General features: G+C 39.0%; 1 protein-coding gene and 1 long non-coding RNA gene across 2 annotated transcripts; both read right to left on the bottom strand.

The window, feature by feature from the left end:
* Positions 1–1,065: 1,065 nt before the first annotated feature.
* On the bottom strand, positions 1,066–21,053 carry mta2 (metastasis associated 1 family, member 2). The gene is made up of 18 exons (XM_025062226.1): positions 20,570–21,053; positions 16,558–16,625; positions 15,449–15,542; positions 9,843–9,960; positions 7,965–8,028; positions 7,722–7,839; positions 7,488–7,590; positions 6,598–6,697; positions 6,297–6,485; positions 5,653–5,727; positions 5,493–5,551; positions 5,290–5,390; positions 4,115–4,302; positions 3,779–4,007; positions 2,249–2,338; positions 2,053–2,171; positions 1,316–1,380; positions 1,066–1,219 (listed from the first exon to the last, which is right to left on the bottom strand). Exons 1-18 carry the CDS (start codon positions 20,595–20,597, stop codon positions 1,066–1,068), a joined length of 1,962 nt encoding a protein of 653 aa, XP_024917994.1. The 5' UTR covers positions 20,598–21,053.
* On the bottom strand, positions 11,872–14,867 carry LOC112488178 (uncharacterized). Its single transcript, XR_003052007.1, has 2 exons — positions 12,156–14,867; positions 11,872–12,103 (listed from the first exon to the last, which is right to left on the bottom strand). It is a non-coding gene; the product is annotated as an uncharacterized LOC112488178 (long non-coding RNA).
* Positions 21,054–21,817: the final 764 nt, after the last annotated feature.

Raw genomic sequence — 21,817 nt, 5'->3', positions numbered from 1 at the left:
TATTTGGAAACCTTTTGGGAAAATGAGGCGAAACGGGCCCCAAAAAAAAAAAAAAAAAAACTCTTGCGACCCACCTGAGGGTCACGACCCAGTCCTTTGAGAACACCATCTACACCAACGACCGCGCAAAAGGAACGGACATGGTTTTTTTTTTTCAGTTGTGCATCTAAGTCAACATGTTTGAAGCCCGGAGGTGTGTTGCCTGAACTGGAGTTCTAGTTATTACTAGCTAAAGACGACGGGAATTACACAAGCGTATAACATAATTTAAATGACCCGGAAGGAACCATGTAAAACTTAAAAACTTCTTTACAAAGGCGTGAACGTTACGCAGAAGAAGCACTATTGACACGCATCAAACGTGACGACTGAAGGTGGCCCACTCGAACTGCTAAATCTAAGCTACGTCCATGTCCTTCATCATGTCCTTGGTTCCTGAGTAGATGACCTGCAGACTGTAAACGAGAGTTATGACACACAGCCTGTCAGATTTTCTCCCTGCGGAAAACGCAGGCTACGCGCCGTCTGTACTGTATCTATGACACGTCACCGGCACCGCACCTCGCCGCCGCGCGCCGCCTTATTCTGGGATACGTACACTTACACAAGGATGGCGATGTGGAGGAACGAACTGTGTGCTTCATTACCACGGTTTCAGAATGGAGAGTATCTTGATTTAAATGACACATCTAAAAAATAGGCTGTGTTTTAAAAAGAGGCCGGAGCGAAAAAAATAATTCAAGATCTGGATTAAAATACATCATAGCCCCAAGGTGGTTTTTCCGTGTGGTGGTGCTTTTTTTTTTTTTTTCATGTTTAAAATGTACAGTCATTTAAGTGCTTGTGTGTGTGTGTGTGTGTTTTTGTGTGTGTGTGTGTATGTGAAACACATCAAATTTTCGGGAAGTAACAGAGTACTAAAGGAACAGAAATGACACTATAAAGAAGAAAATGAAAAACTACTGGTATGGTGGACTGTGCCGCCCGTCATTCACGGCCTGGGCACAGACCCACCTCCACCCTCTGTCCTATCACACACACCCCCCACATCACACCGTCTTTTCCTCAGTCCTCCAAGACGATGGGTTCGCTGGTGCTGGTAGGAAGCAGGGGCATGGCCAGGGAACGAGGTGGTGGCGGCAGCTTTATCCGGACGAGGAGATGAGGTTTTCTAGCTGCGCGACGCATCTCTGATTGGGTCAAATGTTTCCTCAATGCCCTGTGAAAGACAGGGACAAAGAGAACAAAATACCCCAGTTCAATTTTGGAGGTTTTTTTAAGAAAAATATTTATTGACCAGATGTGACCAGTCTACGTAACATTATTAGCTGCTAGCACAGGCGTGGGCAAACTTTTTGACTCGCGGGAGACACAAGGATCCTAAAAATTAAACAGGGGGGGGGGCCGGGTCAGGAGCAGATAGATGGAATATTCATGTGAAGTAAGATAAATGACATGTGAAAGCCATGCAAAAAGGCTAAGATGCTAAAATGCTTTTATCATTTTTCTACACCACCTATTGGGGAAATATGGGTATTGCAGGGAAAAGGCAGAAGTATAAAGATAATATAAATAAATCATATAATTTGGAAAAGTTTGGCGGGCCGGATTAAAAAGGTTTGAACGGGCCGCCTCGGGCCCCCCGGCCTTAGTTTTTCCATGACAGTTCGAAACCTTTGGGTCTGACTGCAGTTATTTTCAAATTACTTGTGTTATATATTAATAAAATAAGTAACAATATTATAATTTTAATATATTTTTTTTTAAATATCTACGACACAGCTACTCACCTGAGAATTTAGGAATCCTCTGAGTTAAGATGTATCTCAATCTCTGGTCAGTTATTTAGTAAGAAAAGTAGAAGTAGTAGAGAGTAGGTAGTGATCTATATTATACTTATCGGGTCTTTTTTTTTGCTTGTTCTTTTCTTGTTTTTTCATGTATCTCTACCCCCAGTTTTCAATTGTTTTGTTGTTGTTGTTGTTAATGCATTAATCTCTTGCCAAGAATCAATGGGACAATTTGTTCCAAGGTAAATAAGCAAAAACTCACGCTGTCAAACCCCCTCTTGCCCAGCAAGCTTTGTCCCACTCTGGGCTGGCTGGCCTGGTTCCTGTTGATGGGTGTTGGAGGTCCCCTGGAAGCCTTCAGTTTCAGTGGAGCCGAGATAGCTGCAGAGGAACACAATGTTAATTCTTGTGTTTCTGTTCGGTATAAAGGCAGTTGTAAAGCAGAGGCGGGATCTTACCTAAATCCTTCACTATAGCCGCTAGTGACTGTCGAGGCACCACCTTGCTCTTTGCGGGAGTTTTTGGGGCTTTGGGGAGCCTGATGATACCTGAGCACAGATTAAAAAAAAATAGAAAAAATAAGATGGCAATCACAATAACTCTTGTCAGTTTACAGGTAATGTCCTATTTTGGTTGGTTTCAAAAATATTCCTATTAGATCTTCATGAGGTTTCTTGTCTTCTCTTACGTCAGATTTACATTTCTCCGGCGCGACATATCTCGATTTCCGCCGTAAGTTGGAACTGCAAGTGCTTACGTCACTCACCTACGCTAACACATTGGTAACGTTATAAGCTAAGACTACTGCGTGGGAGCCATAATGAAGGGCAAAAAAGTTCCCAGGTCTTCCATGATGAGATTTGTCTGATCCTCTCGTCAACTATTTCTCTTGCAAAATGTGTAGGCCGTACGCCGAAATGATGGAACAAAACCTTCTTAGTAAAATTATGGGAGATGACGATGCAACGAGGAAAGGCCGTAGGTCAAGGACATCGTAAACCAGTGACCTCCTGTATATGTATTCTTTCAATCCGGTTCTAGCAACACCATTCATGTGCATGGGCAAACTAAGTCCCAGCTTTTTAATCCGGCCCGCCAAACATTTCCAAATTTATATTATCATTAGACTTCTGCCTTTTTCCCTGCAATACCCACGTTTCCCCAATAGATGGCGTAGAAAATGATAAAAGCATTTTAGCCTTTATGCATGACTTTTACATGTCGTTTGCCCTAGTTCACATGAACGCTCCATCTATCTGCTCCTGACCCGGCCCCCTCTGTTCAATTTTAGGACAATTGTGGCCCGCGAGTCAAAAATTTTGCCCACGCCTGCCTTATAACGTCAAGAGAACAAATTCCAGTGTCTACTGTTGTGTTAGTGAGTGACACAGTGAGTCTTGGGAAAAGAAAACAACATAACTAAACTAGAAGTGATAACACAATCATCATTTCAAGGGACTGGAAACGTATTTAATTAACATAAATCGTGTATGTTATAATATAACTATGGAAAACATCATTTATTTTTAATATTTCACAAATCAAAAACATCATTATCCTTAACAAAACGCTTGTTGTTTGTTTAACAAATTTTCTGAATTCAGCAAACTAAAAAAAAAAAGAGGTGCGCAATTACAGTTTGCCACCATAAGAGGGCGACAAACTTCATTCAGTGCATTTTGAAAATTGGTGTCAAATGATGGGAATGATGTTTTACTCTGTTGCTGGTTTTAATACTACAAACTAGAAATTTGATCAATTCGAGCTTGTGCTGTGAACTTATTTAAAAAATAATAATAATCAGTGACTGACGGAATTCGAGCTTGTGCTGTGAACTTATTTGAAAAATAATAATTAGTGACTGACGACAAGAAGCCTTGAAAATAAGTCTTTTAAGTCATAGATATACAGGAAAATTCTTTAAATTGCTATATAAATAGCTTGACTTTATTTTGTTGTACTTGGTCCACGGCTGCATGTGTACTTACACTCAGCCTTGACAGCGTTTGCGTTGATGGAAGCGTAGGGTCGCCGTGCAGCGCGCCGAGGCTGCAGGATGTCTTCACACACTCGCCGAGCAACGCGGGTCAGCTTGGTGGTGCGCAGGATAAACGTCTGGCGGTTTTTGGCCAGCAGTTTTGCCCGACCCTCATTGCGGGTAAATGGCGACATGCCCTGGACTTCCTGGCGTGTCATGTGACCACGGGGACCGGACTCCTACACAGGTAGATCACTTAGAAGTGAGCTTTATGTTGCTGCATCCTTTTATATGCTAAGCATAAAGACATGTGAGATGGGATACAGGTATAAGGGACGGGACTTACAGAACCACCTCTAGCTCCACCATCTAGCTGTGTCGGTGTCTTCAACCCCCCATACTTCTTCCAGTAAATCCAGCAGGAGGCGCAGAGTCTACACTGCATGTTGGGAGGACCCCAGGCATACCACTGAGGTGACTGGGCCGCTGCAAGGACATGGTGGACAGTCAGACCGTCAGTGGTATTAGGATCCTCTACAGACAGATATTTAGGAGAGAAAGTGTATTGGTCTCTCTTTCTACACAGGGTAAAGGGTGTTCAACTCATTTATCTTTTTTTTTTTTTAATCTACAGGCACAACAACATTGTAATTGCTCTTCAAAGGCTGACTGCAACATGAAAATTAATTTGTAAAAAAATATATATATAGAGATAGATAAATATATACATAAATACATATATGTATGTATATATTTATCTATATTTTTTTTTTGTATGTATGTATATATTTATCTATATATATATATTTTTGTATGTGTATATGTGTATATGTATGTATGCATCTATATATGTATGTATATATATACATACATACATACATATACATACATACATATATAGACGCATACATATACACATACATATATATGTATATACCGTATATACCGTATATATATATATATATATATATATATAATTCAGTCCACGACCTTCTTTACTAAGACAAAAACCTAACAGGAACCCAGTGATGGGAGTATCAATTCTGTGGTATCCATTAATCTATACTCACAAGTATCGACTGAGAATAGATAAGGCTCATAAAGGACAGTGAACTTCTTGTCATTGTGACACAGCACACCACTGAACACAACCAAATGTGACCTCTGCTTTTAACCCATCACCAAAGTGAGCAGGGGGACAGCGTTAGGCGCCCAGGAGCGGTGCCATGCTCAGAGCACCTCAGTGGTAACTTGGCAGCTAGATAGATAAATTCAAACCCCGAAGCCTTCCGGACCCAAGTCCGCTTCCTTAACCATTAAGCCACAACTGCTCCGGAAGCTTGGGATTGGGTTTTACCCTAACTTCCTAGGAATACAATTAGCTTCCTCTGATTGGTCCAGTAAACAAATTCTAGCTTTGACTTGTCCCAGCAAACAAAAGCAGATGAGAGACTGTACTTCCTGTTTATAGCTACAAACATGACGTTGCAGAACGTGAATCCCAGTGCGGTGTGTACTTACTGTGGCAGCTTTCACAGCTGAGCCCTTTCTGAAAGCCTGCAGCACCATTCATTCCTGGCTTGCTGCCTGGCACCATAATTTGATTAGGGTTTGGTTTGGTGCTGGTGAACGGAGATGGGAGAGTTTTTTTTTTTTCTTTAACAGCAGTTTTTTTTTTGCAATGAAGTCATGAACTTAGAGTAGTATTTGAGAGCAGTACTCACTATGTGGGGATGTACACCTGCTTCAGCTTACTGTCTGCCTCTGCCGCCTTAAGTCGTTTCTGGAACGAAACGAAACGACACAAAAACCCCACGTTTATAATGTTGTACGGAATACTCCAAAACAAATAAACTCTTTACAATCAAGTGTGATTTGTCTCACCTGCTGGATGTAGCGGTCTGTTGTCTTCCACATGTAGTAGAACTGCACCACACTTGCTAGAGACTTCCAAGGTAACTGAGACAAATATTTCACAGCACAGCTCCATTAAAAGACTGATGGTTTTGTTATGAAGAGTCTATTCATATATACATATATACATACATACATATACATATATAAATACATATATATACATATATACATATACTGTACATATATATATACATATATATACATACATATATACATATACATATATATACATACATATACATACATATATATACATATATACATATACTGTACATATATATATACATATATATACATACATATATACATATACATATATATACATACATATACATACATATATATACATATATACATACATATATGTATATACATATATACATACATATATGAATATACATACATATATGTATATACATATATACATACATATACATATATATATGAATATACATATATACATACATATACATATATATATGAATATACATATATACATACATATACATATATACATACATGTACACATTATTTTTGACAGACCTAATCATTAAAAAAAATAATGTAAAGACAATGAGATTCAGTTATTTTCATAGCAGAGAAGAGCTTACAAAGTCCTGACGAATGTCATTGAAGTCTTTGCCGTATTTCTCCAGAGCCTCCTCGAACAACATGGCCTCCGAGGCGCTCCACTCCTCCATCTCATCACGGCAGAGGACCGGACCGCCCTGAGGGACTAGGTTGGACATGGCTTTGGCCAGGTCGTAGTCGTTCTTCTGCAACGTGTCCATGGCGTGAAACTAAAAGAAGGACAAGACAGACGGTTAATGGTTTTAGCCGCAGATAGCCGGCGCAGAGGTTAAGCATAAGGACAATATAACATGTCATCCGATTACACGCTGTTTCTCTCACCAGTGTGATGTCTCTGGAGGCTGCAGCCGCGCTCATGTGGAGGCTCGGCTGGCGAATTGAGCTGCTGCAGTCCAGGGCCCGGGCAAAGGTCCCCACAGCTCTAAAATACAGACACACAAACAAAGGTCAGTAATACTGAAGAGCCCTAGCTTCTTTTTTTTTTCTTTTTTTTTTTCCATCAAATTTAAAACAAACACTAGAACATTAAGTGAGCATTATTGTTAGATGTCTATTGTCCACCAGAGTGTTTGCTCTTAGCTACTGCAGCAACAATGGCGAATCATAAACAAAACTGTTTACATTATTTATATTATTTTACATGAAAAATTTGCATTTGAAATGGCTTTAATCGGGGTTAGCAATTAGGGAAGGTTTAGCAGAATTACATTAGAATGTCTGGACACGCCTGTGTAACCCATCTAATGTGTTCCTTAAATACTAGTATTGTCAGTCAGCAAGCAAGAGCTTCTCTAACTGGTTAGCGTGGTCACAGAACAGTCAAGTGGTTTAAATATAAAATATGTAGACAGGAAGTAAAGTAAAACGAAAACAGGTCCAGCAGACACAGATAACGTCTCGCTTTCCATGTCTTAAAAAAAAAAAAAAAAAAAAAAACTGTCAAGAAAAATACTACTCCTTGGAGCACAGACTAGGTACAGACTTACAACAACATTTATTAACATTATACATTATAGTGGTTTCAATTGTGTCTAATCATTAGATGTCACACTAGACTCTAAAAACTTTACCATGAAATAAAAAAATTAAAAAAAACAACAAATGATAACAAGGTTGAGCAATTTGCAAAATCAGACAGTGCTTTGATGACAGGATCGTCACAAAATGATGATGATGATGGGACTGTGGGACAGACTTTAGCACGCCATTACCTCGCCACCACCAGGAACTGGTCAATCTGCGGGTCTTTGAGCTGGTTGTTGGGGTCCCACACTTTGGTCTCCAGCTTTTCTTGGATCCGGTTATCCGATTCACCTGAGAAACAAGTAATTACAGTTATCTATCTTTGTTTTATTTGTTCCGCAAGTTGAGGCACTGACTTCATCTGACCAACTTTATTTTTTAGGGATGTGTGCTTAATTGTAAAGTTCAGCGGCAGCGCTCACCTTCGGCTAGCTTGTCAGGGATCTCCGCCTGGTATTTGGAGCCCACGCGGATCTCACCCTGATCTGCCAGGAGTGTCTTCTGGACAGGGTCAAACACCAGCGAGTAGAAAAAACAGTCCTGTAGGGGATGACCATCCAAACATTACACCTGGTTCGCAAAATTATTTTAACCCAGTGTCATTTCTTTTTATGCTGCAAAACAATTGACTCTGACAACAATGGGAGTGACTAGTAGTGACATACCTCCTTTTCCAGGTAACCAGCCAAAATGTCTGTTTCGTTGAGGAGGGTGACATTACATTTCCCTCTGAGGAGAAAAAGTCAGGACCAAATAGTTAAGCACCCAGATTGTTATGATGTTATGAAGTTATGATCACAAAAAAATATCACAAGAATAAACATGAGGATCGATTATGGCAAAAATAATAATCACGATTATTTTGATTCTTAATAAAATCACGATTATTCAAAATGATTACTCGCTGATTTGAGAATCTGCTTTTGTTGAACATTGAATGTTAAAGTGAAAAAACAAAATAAACTAGTGAAAAAAAATATACATAATATTGTAACTTGTTGGGTGAATGTGGAGTTATCGCCAATATTGTTACAGGAATGACTGTTCTGTGTTCTGCCGTGTACTCAATTTTCCTGGGCACCTTGAACGCACCAAAGGAACAGCGTGCATGTGTCTTTTGTTCAATTAGAACAAACAATGGTTGGGAGCCAGCGGGGGATTATGCTGGGCGTTCTGCTCCGAGCGGTCGGTAGGTTATGGCGTGCGCTGTGGCCAACAACCACGTCTATTGACTGAACAAAAACAAACCGCTTTCTCATGAGAACAAAAATAATTTAACCGCTCTGCTACGATATACTGTATATGCATATATATATTAAAACTAATAACAAACTGCGGTGCAATCTGAACAAACGTAGCTAGGACGATTAGCATGCATTTCACTTCCTGTTCCTCTCAAAACGAAAGTGAAACTACTGCTTGTGTTCGAGGTGCAGCACCGCTGTAGTGTGTACTGCTGCACTGACATCACACGATTGGTTGTTTTTTCGCCCAGCCCTAGTTAGAGGTATACCGATTGATCGACCAAAAACAGGAATCAGCTGATTTTAAGCGTATTTAGCCTTGAGCAACGACCGGTCAGTCAGGACACGTATTTGCGGTTAGCAGTCCATCATTTTAGGTATGGCTCAATACAACTTTTTCGTGTCCAATATATGGCTCAATACAACTTTTTCACGTCCAATACCGATACTGCAACCTGCCGATACTGCTATCAACCCTATACTCTCTCCAGCAAGGTGCGGGCTGCTGCTGCTGCTGATGATGTGATAAGGTCCCGTTTACAGTTGCGGAAAGTTATGTTTTGCTATTTGGGCTTAGGTATCGGATCGGACGAGGTATCGTTGTTTTATGTTCAATCCTGAAATTTGACCGATATTGGATCGATACTGATCTTAAGTATTGCACCGAGGCATCCCTAATCATTTCCAACATGTCTACTGTGTGGGAGAAGAGGAAAAAGAAGCTCACGTCTCTCAGTTGGCGCTAACATGTCAATATCTTTGAAGTATTTTACAGTGAGCCAAGAGAGCTCCAATCTCCAATCTCCCCTTTTTGTAACAGATATAACAGTTTGGTTCTTTCCCCCCCCCAGGTGTAGCGTTACCTGAGCTTTTTCAAGTCGTGTCAATTTACATCAGCAAGCCGCTGCAGGCTAACCCTAAAGCAGCAAATTAGTTTTACAACTGACATTTAGAGACTGCTTTGATGTACATTCTCAGTGCGTGGACACAGACTGTTTACCCATTACACATGCTTTTATTTGTCAGAAAGTTGGGTGCAAAGGTATCCATTTTCATTTTAGTACCTCAACAATTTCCTGCACTTTCCAGGAAATTGTTGAATATATTTATATATAAAATGGCGTGTTAAATGTGTAAGTATTGGTAACATAAATTGCCAATGTGGAACTAATCTGTGAGAAATGCATAAAAACAGCATAAAAAAAAAACACACTGCTTCACTGAAGAACCCTTTAACGACAGGAGGTATGCGATCGAAACGGAGCTCAGCTGCTCCGTGTGCTCTTGAAACGCACGTACCGTATGTGAGTTGCGGGTAGAGATTCAAATTGTCGAGACAGGAAGAGCTCTCTGTGCTTAAGCTGGTGTTTTTGTTGTTCCGAGAGCACCGGCTGCTTCGACTCCTCCTCGAATTCCCCTACAGACACATAAAAGGAGGAAGTAATTTGAGTTCATTCTTGACGCCACCAGAAGGGTGAACATTTAGATGAAAGGAGATGGGCAGTATACAAAATGTAGGCGCTCAAATTGTATTCTCGTTTATCCATATTTGTACTGGTTTTAGTCACACTTTGTACTTCGTACAGAAAAGTTACAAGGCAAAATCCGGTACTAATATGAAAACCCAAGTATACTAACATTGCTTATAGTTATTTTTGATTTCAATGTCATCTAAGCCAGGGTTCCACAAACGTTTTCCAAGCCAAAGCCTCCCAAACACTATTGCCTTATAGATTTCATTGGTATAATTATTGTCAGAGAGGTTATCACGGTATTGTGGTTTTTATGCATTCATTGATTTCACAACGTTACATGAGCACTCCTTGTAGGCCTTAAAGTTGTTTATATGTCGTTTTAGGTGTAAATTACAGTGACAAACTTCTTTGCGCATATATATATATATAAATACATATATATTTACATACATATATATACATATATATAAATACATATATATACATATATACATACATATGTATATATATGTACAAAGTATATATACATATATATACACACACATATATACACAGATATACACGTACATATACACATGTATATACATATATACACATCCACACATATACACCTATATTCATATATACTGTATATATATGTATATATGTATATATATATATATTTATACATATACACATGTGTGTAAATATATATATACACACATATATATAAAATCTACAGATCCATAAAGGGACATCACAAATGTTCAACTTTTGTTCATACAGTGTTTGTACATGTATATGTACTGCATGTTCAGTGTGTATATGCCTACAGTACTCGCTAGCATTCACTAAGGTGAATGTCTTTAATACTGTGTTTAATGCATCAGTGCATTCTTGGCAGCCGTCACAGTGTTCTTCATCAACATGGCAACTGTCACTCCCCATTGAGAGCTCACAGAAATCATGTGATGCGGGCCCTGCACAAAAAAAGAAGTTATACTGAATGGTTATACAGTCACGTTTCGTCAAAGAGTCTATATTTGGGTGTTTATGTGTGTGTTGCCTCTCCCTCTGCATTCCTAAATTCATGCGAGTTAGTTCGTTATTGTAAGCCGTTAGGGAGGGGACTGTATCCTTCTTCATCTTCCTGGACTCCACCCCTGCACTCAGCCAGAGGAAACCCTGACAGTGAGGGCACAGGAGGGAGAAGGAGGGAAAAAAAAAAAAAAAAGAAAGAGACCATGAGCTATTGAGCAGGAGGGACGGTGCCTTTGGCCACACCCCTTTTCTGTTAACCTCTCAACTTCTCTCCTTCTCCTCCCCCTGTCCGGCTTAGTCCCTGCCAGGCAAAGTAGGAAACCCTGTATATAAAACCTGAGCACCCATCCCCCACCAAGACACACACATGTGAGTGAGCGCGCACACACACACACACACACACACAAACACTCATCCGCACATGACCACACACACACACAAACACAGTTGAAGGGTACACATCATAACTGTGGCACACACGCACGCACACACACGGGGCTGAAAATGCTGGCGCACACGAACACCCGCGCGCACGCGCAAGCACAGAACTATGTTTGCCTTGACAAAGATGCAAGTCAAGTCAGAATTAACCCCTTGTGTACTGTGACTCTGGGGTGGGGGGGGGGGGGGGGGGGGGAGGAGGCAGATCAAGAGCCTTTTGTTGTACCCAAGGAATTGATGTGCAAGTGTTGACGCTGGAGAACATGGGATTAGATCTGATAAATGCATGGCACACATATATAATGAGGTCTGATAAGATACATTTTTAAAAAAAGCATACAAAAAAAATGGGAACTGCATGCAACTTATTACAGTATAGGTTTTTTTTAAAAAAAAGTAAAGGCCCAAGAAACACTATTGGATGTGGTAAAAACAGCTTCTCTTATCTAAAAATCACCAGCCAGACAGACAACCACAGGTTACCTGTACCGTTACTTGTAACAACTCTGCGACTGCAACTTAAGTACCAGCTATAAAGCAATTTCCCACTGTTTCATGTTGGTGATACATTTTGAGCCAAGACGGATCTACAGTAAAGCTGCGAGGAAAATAACATCTCTCTTTCTCTGACAGTATCGCACAGTCTCAACAGCTAGGCCAATCGTTGGCCTTTTACCTCTGACAGTATCGCACAGTCTCAACAACTAGTCTCAAACAGCTAGGCCAATCTTTGGCCTTTTTAAAGACATTGTGATCATAATTAAATCAGATTGGAATTCACAAAAACTACATTTTTGTCTTTTGAAAAAGACAACCTGAACTCATTTTTTTTTTTTTTTTGTATACAGTCAATGGTCTACACCAGGCGTCTGCAACCTGTGGGTCCTGACCAGAGTTACCCGGATATATCAAACCAGCATTACTACAACTTGTAGTATTACTATAGTAGCTAAAATATCACACATTGCTCTCTCGCATCATTTTTCTGAATCTGACGTCAATAAGAATTTGATTTGCCAATAAAATAAAAAGTGATTCTTTTGGTGCGGAAAGTTGCAAATGCCTAGAAGACATGCTGGGAGATCTGCTTTTTCGAAGATAAATGAGGTATGACTAAAGTTAGCTTGGTAATCTCTTTCCCAGGATAACCAAGTCCAATATAGCATTAGCTTAGGTTACAGTCAATCACCCCCACCAGGACTACAGTTTGATGCATGATGACTGCAACTAGAATAGCAAGGGAATATCTCCTGGATCGGATGACCTTACTTAAGATTGCATTTTAATGTGATCCACCTCCTAAAAGCAATCACTCCTTGTTACTATAACAGAAATTAACTTTCTTAGTCTGACACAACAATTAGATATGTTGAGTGTTTATTATCTTTAAAACGTTTGGTAGTTTTCAAGTATGTTTGACGAACTAGCAACAGGCTAGCATTCAGTAAAATCTATTTTACCCTCTCTAGCTTCTTAAGCTTTATTTTGGTATCTTAGATACAAACCCTATCTCTTTATAGATCTTTATTTTTAAAGTCTATAAATATGTAAACTACTCGGGTATCAAAGTGGACAGAAGAAATATAGGTGGTGAGGGATATCAGGACACAAGAGAATTTTCACAATGCAACTCACCATCAAGATGCACCGTAATGACTAAAATTTAAGTTATACTTTTGTACTACAATTTTACTTAATCATTTTTTTTCCATATTAATTATTGAATCATCTGGATAAGTCACAGACAAAACCAGGTGTGAAACACATAAATCTCTCTTTCTATTTTTGTCATATCTAGGGATGAAGGAGTATCTGCACTTACATCGACTAATCATGCTAAATTAAGATAACTTTTAATCTTGATAAATTGTATTTGTTGGCAAAATTCAAGTTTAAAAGCATAGATTAAGCAATGATGCAGTAGAGGTTTAGTTATTGTGTGCAGTAGCATAGTGCTCTACATGGTGCTTACTTGTCATGCAAAGTGTTAATAATGAGTATGTAAGTAACGTTTTTTTTTTTTTTAGAGTTGATGATTTAGAGACGAACAAAGATTATTGTCTTTAAAAAAAATGACATAGAGAGCATTATAAAAGCACTACGACTGCGGACATTTGAATTAAAAAAACATTTTTTAAAAAAAATCACTGTCTTCTCGTATTGGCTCTGATCTCAAAGCAGGATTTTAAAAAAAAAACAAATAAAAATAATAATAATAACATCTACATCATAAAGTCTAGCCGAGTCGACCCATTCCTGTATCGGTTCTCACTAAGGGTTAATGGGATTCTAATGCTATGCTACCACCCACTGCTAGCTAGATGTTGTAATAATTTAGCAACAACAGACGGCAATCGTCGCCCGGATACGAAGGTGCAAACTGGGACACAGGACATCCAGTAAGTCCTTCTCTGTTCGGCAGTGCCCCATTAAAAGACAGAGAATTTTTTTTGTATTTTGATTTAAAATGTCTCTCATAATAATAAAAGGGGCAAGTAAAGCCAAATAGGATGAGAACCACAGCATCTACATGTAAAATTATGAAGGCATTTAAATGTATGTGAGTGTGTGCATGCATGTGTGTGTGTGTGTGTGTGTGTGTGTGTGTACGAATGTCTTTGTCTGAAGCACTGCAGCCTAGGAAAAAAAGGAGGGAGAGTCAGTTTGGTGCTGGGGTGGGAGTAATGTGTGAGTGTGATCAGGCTTCAGTAGTCTGCATGCCATTAGCACCACCCCACTAACTCCCCCCTCCCATCCCTTGGATTACAAACAAGTCACATACTGGTCTCAAAGGCTGATCAGGGCAGGGGAGACGACAACAACCACAATATAGACAAAAGAGGGTTAAAGGTACAATTACAGTAAAAATCAATACCATGATTATGAATATACAAGCATGAAATTATTAGAATTGGGGGGGTAAATAGATTTCATATGTGATATATGGGATCTACCCAGACAGAATCTTGGCATCATAGATCATAGGATTAATCACTTGGCGTGGTTGTATCTAAATTAAAGGCTATAACGATCAAGATTACACGGAGAGTAGTTCACAAATAATAAGAGAAACGGAAAGTATTTTGCCCCACGCCAGGATTTTCTTTTTCTACCAATTGAAATATTCACAAGTGGAACATAGACCCAAATCTAAGAAGATTCTAATCTGCTGGTGAAGGCTGAGAACGCTTGCGGCATAAGCTAGGCCTAGCCTCGGTGAAGACTGACATGAATTTCTTTTCTATTTCTTTCGACGTACGCATTGTACAGTTTTACAATGTGTGCGATATGACCAGCGTCTTTTTGCGAAAATGCAGCCTAAGGTTTACTCCTTGATGCGCAATTCATTTTTTTATTTCCACAGATGCCAATTGTCACACATTGAAAACTTTGCCTTTACTTATACAGTACATTGACTTTGAAACAAAAGGCAAACCTTGAACCACCTACATGATAATTACGGACGGTAAATAAGTACACCTGTTAAAACAAAAAAAAACAAAAAAAAAAAAAAACTTTTTGAATTTGACTTTGAATAGTACATGCACTAACAATCAGCACAAGTGGCGAAAGATCAATTCAACAGATGTGCTCAATTCATGTGGACAATGGACGAAGGCCTTGTGAGCCACTGTTTTTTTATTGACGAAGTTTTTACAGCATATCTCTATAGGCCAATCTGACAGTGTGTGGGTTTTTGCCCTTTGTAACAGAAGGTCAAATCTGAAGGTAAATCACATACTTTCTGGTATGTGAATGCCACAGTACTGTGAATGGACACGTATGAGACCCTTATAAAAGATCAAGTCAGACGTTTTAAAGTTAGTCCTTACATTTGGGCCTTCAGGCTGTATGTACAGTTCATATATTAAAGTCAGGCTTTTATGTGAAACCCAATTGGTAACAGATTTGTCAGGTGTGTTGAGCCCTATCGTATTGATGCGCACGAGTTCTAGAGATTCTACTCACTTGCATTGCTGTCAGCCAAGGTGTTGAGATTGCCAGAAATGTCTCTCCTCCTGAACAGACACACAACCTTGGCCTCCACATTCCCATTGGCTGTCTGTAAAATAAGACAGCGAGCAATTTAAGACAGTGCAGTGTTTCATCCAAACTTCAGAGCTCTTGACTCGGAACTTGTCCTTTGTAGCTACTACTGCCTGTTTCATGGAAATACTAAAGTAGCACAGCAGATAGTTCAACAGATTGACTGTTGTATAATACATGTATAAGGCGCACTGAAAACAAAACACAGCCCAGCTATTATATTATACTTGCCAGTTATCCGCCATACATTGGATTGTGCTTCATTCACCTTGCATTTATGTTGTTTTTTTACTTAAGTTGAAAATCAAGTTACGCTGTGCCGTAGAAACGGAAAAAAGTTGAAGACCTCTGGTATAGAACTTTTAATATAATTGTACTGTAAAAACTTTTCTTTCATCCCCCTTAAAAGTCTAACATTTGCCATTATGAATAACAATATGAAGACATAGACCTTTACCTTCTTTACCTCACGAGGAACCATTTATTTTATTTCCATACATTGGATTGTGCTTCATTCACCTTCTTGCATTTATGTTGTTTTTTTTTTTTTACTTAAGTTGAAAATCAAGTTACGCTGTGCCGTAGAAAAATGTTTCTTTCATCCCCCTTAAGTCTAACATTTGCCATTATTATTAACAATATGAAGACATAGACCTTTCCTTCCTTCTTTACCTCACGAGGAACCATTTGTTTTATTTCCCTAACTTTTCTGCAGTAATGACTATAAATACTAATGCTCTTGTTTAAATCATTTGTTTAGTGAGGGTCACATGGGATTTAAGTCTTTAAACTGTTAACATAGTGTTGTACTGTGATGTGACCCAACACACAATGTTACTGATACATGCAATACACTGGGTATTCTCATAAAAGGTAGTGAAGTCATTGGGCTTTAACTTCATTTTGAGCCTGTTTCTCTGCTGCAAACAAGAGGTGACCACTACTCACACAACCACAAAAATGTGTATTTGAAAACATATGAAACACATGGAAGTTAGAGAGTGACTAGAAACGAAAGCAAAACAACAAACCTTGTTCAGTTCCTCTATTCTGCGGATCAGGTAAGGGTTGCTGGAGGAGTTCTCGAAGTACACGTAATCTGGAAGGGGAAAAAAAAGAGCAAAACCTGACTCGATGCATTTATTGTCGCTTAATCAAGAGCATCAAAAAAAAAAATCTTCAAACTGCCACTGCCGATCCTGTTTTATCCTTACCTGACCAAACTGGAACTTAATACTTAGTTGGCGTTTTACGGAAATGCCAGCAGTGTTACAAGGAAGCTTTTAAGCATTTAAATATAAATACCTACAAACTGATTCAGCAGGGTTGAGGCAATGTTTTAAGAATGTGGTGTTTATGTGTAGACTAAAAAAAAAAAAAAAATAAATCCAACAATAATAATATTTTGTGCTGGAACTGGGATATTTTGATCAAACCACAGTGGTGAATAACAGCGTCTAAACTATATTTTATTTGACCAGAAATGACAAAAATACAACTTTCCCGAGACTTCAAGGATTTTTTTTTTTTTCTAAGTGCGTTCTTTCAAGGATAAGCTACGTCAGTTGCCAAACTCATCCCCTATTGGATCACGAGCCAAGTATCCGTCCGTGTCTTCAAAAACCAAATAAGTTCCAGTAGGCATATTTTAGAACACAGACCAAGCCTGCTGTTACGAAGACAACCTTTGGAGGCAGACTGTTACAACTTGGTTACATATTTTCATTAATTTACATTGTGTCATCAAATTGGCGAGCGTCTGTCCAAATCAAGTCAAAATATACCATCTAAACAGTGACTATCAAAAGACTTTTGAGCAGTGACCAAACTTTAAACACATCTAGTCGGCTAATCTTAGGATTGCAAAAAAAAGAAATGGATGGAGCTGCATTCATTTCTGACAACCGATTGATGCGAAAAGACCTTGTTTTTTGGTCGAACGACAACAACCAAAATTAAGACCATACACAAGGAAACCCACTGTGGAATTGCTAAAACTCCCAGCTGTGATGTTATTGCTCCAAAACAAGCTCAGGGCGCCCAATGTTTTTACATTTATGGTGAGTAGTTCTATATTTTCTTTCACTATATACTTTAGCTGATTGCATTATGTTATGGTGTTATGTCTTTTGGTCCACTGGTCCATGAAGCAGACAAGTGTGGGGATCTCTGGTTTAGAGGTTAAAACAGGTTGGACTTCAGGTCCGTGGGCCGGTGTGCAAAATGATCAGCTGCAAAATCAAAAAACGTGAGTGCTGACCAGCTAGTCACCATTCAGGGCTGATTACGCTGAAAAACGTCCAATCACAGGCTGGTCAATCAGTCCACCTCTAAGACACACTAGGTATTAGTTGCTTTAACACTAATAGACAAGTGGAGGCAAACTTGAGCAAACTTCAGAGTTGCTGTTTACGCTGTGTGGCTTTATGCATGCAGCTTGAATGGTGCTTCATGCCAGTGATGGAGGGCAAGTTAAGAGAAAGCCCTTTAACTAATCTCTGAAAGATAATGATCTTAGATGTGGGCTTTACACTCAGTACCTCTGAAGGACCCGTAATGTAGGAGCTCAATGAAACGGAGCAGCCCGTACCAGCCAGCTGTAACAAAGAACTCCTTATTGAGCGCCAACAGACACCTGCTACGTAGCTGTTACTGATCAATGTTGAACAACAACAATAACGGTTGACAAAATTAGACTTCAGGTATTGTATGATAACATTTGTGAACTTGTTATCTAGAATATAACACTTTTTAAAAGCTAGGATATGAGGGTATTTAAAGGTGCTAATAACACAGTACACATAGGTTCTTCCCAGAGTTCTTAAATGAAAGAGAGCTGACACAAAAGTCTTGTATTTAACAGAATAGGTGATTGATTTTTTTTTTTTAAAGGAATACTCTTTCACTCAGAGTGTGTAATCTTTCATTCATTATTTCTGATCTACAGTTATATAGCTGTAATTTAATATTACGAAGTCAGATGAAACCTTTACGATTATAGTTTTTGAATTTTAACTGTAAAACTCAAAAATATTTTTAGGATGTAACAATTTGATGTTGACTATGTGTAATCTAATGTGCCTGGCAAAGAATAAACAGATGTTGACTATGTGTAATCTAATGTGCAGATTTCTGGCAAAGAATAAACGATGTTTGCCTTTTCACACAGTCCCAGTTTGCACAGCACAATGTAAATAATAAAATGAAAAATAAAAATGTAATTAAAAACTGAAGCATACTTGGTATTTTTGGCATTAACTTATGTATAAAGACTGAAGAAGACAGTAAAACAGTTTAGGGCTTCCTAAAATAGTGACTGTTTTCTATTTATACAGAATATACCAGTGATGGTATTCCAATAGACAAAAAGAACATACTCTAGAAAAAAAAAGTTCCTTAGACAACTTTAAATAAAGGTTTACCATCATGAGAAGAACTTAAATGCTCACTAGCAATGCAAAAAATACAAAAACACACATTTACAAGACTAAACACATCATCCTAATCATCCACTATTATCAGTTGTTATTTACACAAGATGAAAAAAAAAATATTGCGATGTATGAATTCAGTGTTTCAGGTTTAATCAAATAGCTACCTAAGACACACCAGTTATTACTTGTGTATACACGAAGGAAATCCAGCTACTGTGGAGATACATATACACACTGTACATAATGCAACAATTTGTTTTTAATCAGAATCCTTTGTGACCTTACACAGTCCCTCACGGTCTCGCCATTTGTGCAGCCTCAGAAGCAGACTAAAGAAAGGTACACAGCGTCCCGACAATGATATTGATGTGTACAACGACGGCTGTGAAAAAAAAACTGAAGATTCACAACCGAGACAGTCCAAAGGTTTAATATCAACATATATATATATATACTGTGTCGGAAGCCCGCACTGGTGTTTCTGCACAACAGAAATATTGTTTGCAAAAATATTAAATACTCCGATCTCAGTTAGATATTTGTATCATATGAAGTACAAACAATGCACTTCACATGCTGATGTAAGCGCAATATCACATATGAGAGTTAAGTACAACTTTATTCCACTGTAATTGTACAGTTTCATTTCAGTCTCAGATTAATTAAAATGAAAGTCCCACTTGTCGTTAGCCTTACCGTAAGGCAGCTAACTTTAATTTGATTTTACTTGCATTTGCGCCGAACATGTGGTAACACATTGTTGTTATCCGTATCAAATTGCACATTATTGTATCAAATTATAGGAGGGCGACGTTAGGATTCGGTAAGCAAGTAGAGACATATCTGATTGTAAATAAGCGAGCGCTTGCGTCGGCTAACTATGCTAATGCAACTCGGCAATAAAAGTTAGCCGGCGAGGCTAGCTAAGAGGTGCTGCATATGAAACGCTATGGCGGAGTCGATAATGAAACGAACACCAACCTGACAAAGGCAGCACAGCAGCTTCAGCTCCAGCTGTCGCAGACGTCGCTGGTTCGATACCGCCCCTCTCAGAGTAGCTAAATGCTAATACCAACCACAACTGTGTCCGCTTTCAGGACGTTGACATATGCACAAAGTCTGTGATGTGAAATGTGACCATTTACGCGTGTTTTGTTTAGTTGCAAGTGTACATTGATTCTTCCGAACACTCCATTTACCAAGCTGCACGAATTTCACACTGAACAATAACTTTTTGTGGTCAATTTGCGCCGGTATAACAGTCAACCGCCGAAATATCCTTCGGATGGGGACGTTACTCGACAATTTAAAAGTTCACATATAAGAAACAACTGCTAACTGCATTGTTGCATTTAAGTCAAAAGGAATAGCAAGTCTCGTGATTTAATAACCACCGAATACATGGAATATGTCTAATTGCTTAATTCACTCTCAGAATTGGTTGTTTTTAATACATTTGACGTTGCGTGGACTCACGTACACGCGCTACTCGGAGTTAGCATTAGTTAGCGGCTAACGGGACAGACGGCTAGCGGCTGGTTAGCAACTGTGTGTCGAAGCGAACAATCACGCTGGTGGGGGGGTCTCAAAAATGTAAAACATTTCTTACCTCCCACTCGGTACATGTTTGCCGCCATTCTCTCGCAGTTTCAGACGGAAGGGTCCCAGGGTATTCCCCGGTTGGGTATAAAATGGTCGCTGCTGATCTATTTTATTCCTTCATTTATCGCAGCCACCCCCGCCGTGAAACAAAGCCGGCTCCGGTCACAACAAGCCGAGCTGTGCCGGGTAAAAAGTTGAAAGTTTCCCGTTTGCAATGTTCCAGAAGGTTAATCCCACAAAATGAGACTTTGTTTTCGTCCGTCCCTCAGACGATCTCCTCTTACTCACTCAAACACACACACATCCACACACGGCTGGCCTGTCTCTTACTCCACTCTTCCTCCCATCCTCCGCTCCCAGCTTCATCCTCCTCTTCTTCACCTCCGCTACACACTCAGTCACACACACATACACACACACAGAGAAAACACGTACTCACTGGCCCCCGGCGTTCGTGCGCTAATCGTCATCTTCGGAGACAGCCGACCATTTCCGACATCTCAGTTAACTTCTGTTTACGCCAGCTGAAGGAGAATAAACTCCTGGTTGTATGTAATGCACGTGTGTGCTTTTTTTTATTATTTCGGAGCGAGTAAACTTGACGTCCGCTCAGGTGAATGAGAAAATATTGAAATTCAGTTATTAAATATACACCTTAAACGCGGGAAATAGCAACCGAATAACTGGCAAGAACACTCCCCTGTCTTTGTATATTAATAATTAGGACACTCGTTAATACAATATTATGCATTCGCTGTTCACTTAATATGGTATGAAATCTGTTTGAAAACAATTAAAAGTGATATTTTTTTATAACTTTCACAAATTTAAGTCCTATGGTAATTGTATGTTATTTAGCGAATATGAGTACATTAAACGTTTATGGGCCTACTGATGTGGACCATCTGCAAGTGATGTCACTTTTCATGGCGGGAAATCCACCATCTTAACTTGTATTATGTTGTTGTTTGTTTGTTGGGGTTTTTTGTTTGTTTGTTTGTTTGTTTCCATTTCAGCTACTCATTAGCAGCCAACCCAGTAGCAGTAAAGTAAAATATATATAATATCAATTGTTATATAACTATATATGTATATAGTATGTATACATATACTATATATACATATACATATATATATACAGAATATATATATGTATATAGTTATCTTCACATTAGCACCCTAATAAGTGATTCCAGTCTTAATATGACATTTTAACTCGCAGGTCAACCTGTGGATCCTAACCCACATGCAGCAC

Source organism: Cynoglossus semilaevis, chromosome 1 (genome assembly GCF_000523025.1).
Source record: "Cynoglossus semilaevis isolate Cse_v1.0 chromosome 1, Cse_v1.0, whole genome shotgun sequence".
NCBI classification, from domain to species: Eukaryota; Metazoa; Chordata; class Actinopteri; order Pleuronectiformes; family Cynoglossidae; genus Cynoglossus; species Cynoglossus semilaevis.
Note: the sequence above shows the minus strand (reverse complement) of the source record. Positions and strands in the feature narration are given on the sequence as shown.

Excerpts from the sequence above, each read along its gene's own strand:
- mta2 (XM_025062226.1), bottom strand. The coding sequence starts at position 20,597 with ATGGCGGCAAACATGTACCGAGTGGGAG. Across the intron at positions 16,626-20,569 it reads AAACATGTACCGAGTGGGAG|ATTACGTGTACTTCGAGAAC; the intron begins GTAAGAAATGTT and ends TTCCCCTTCCAG. Across the intron at positions 5,552-5,652 it reads CAGACCGCTACATCCAGCAG|AAACGACTTAAGGCGGCAGA; the intron begins GTGAGACAAATC and ends GTTTCGTTCCAG.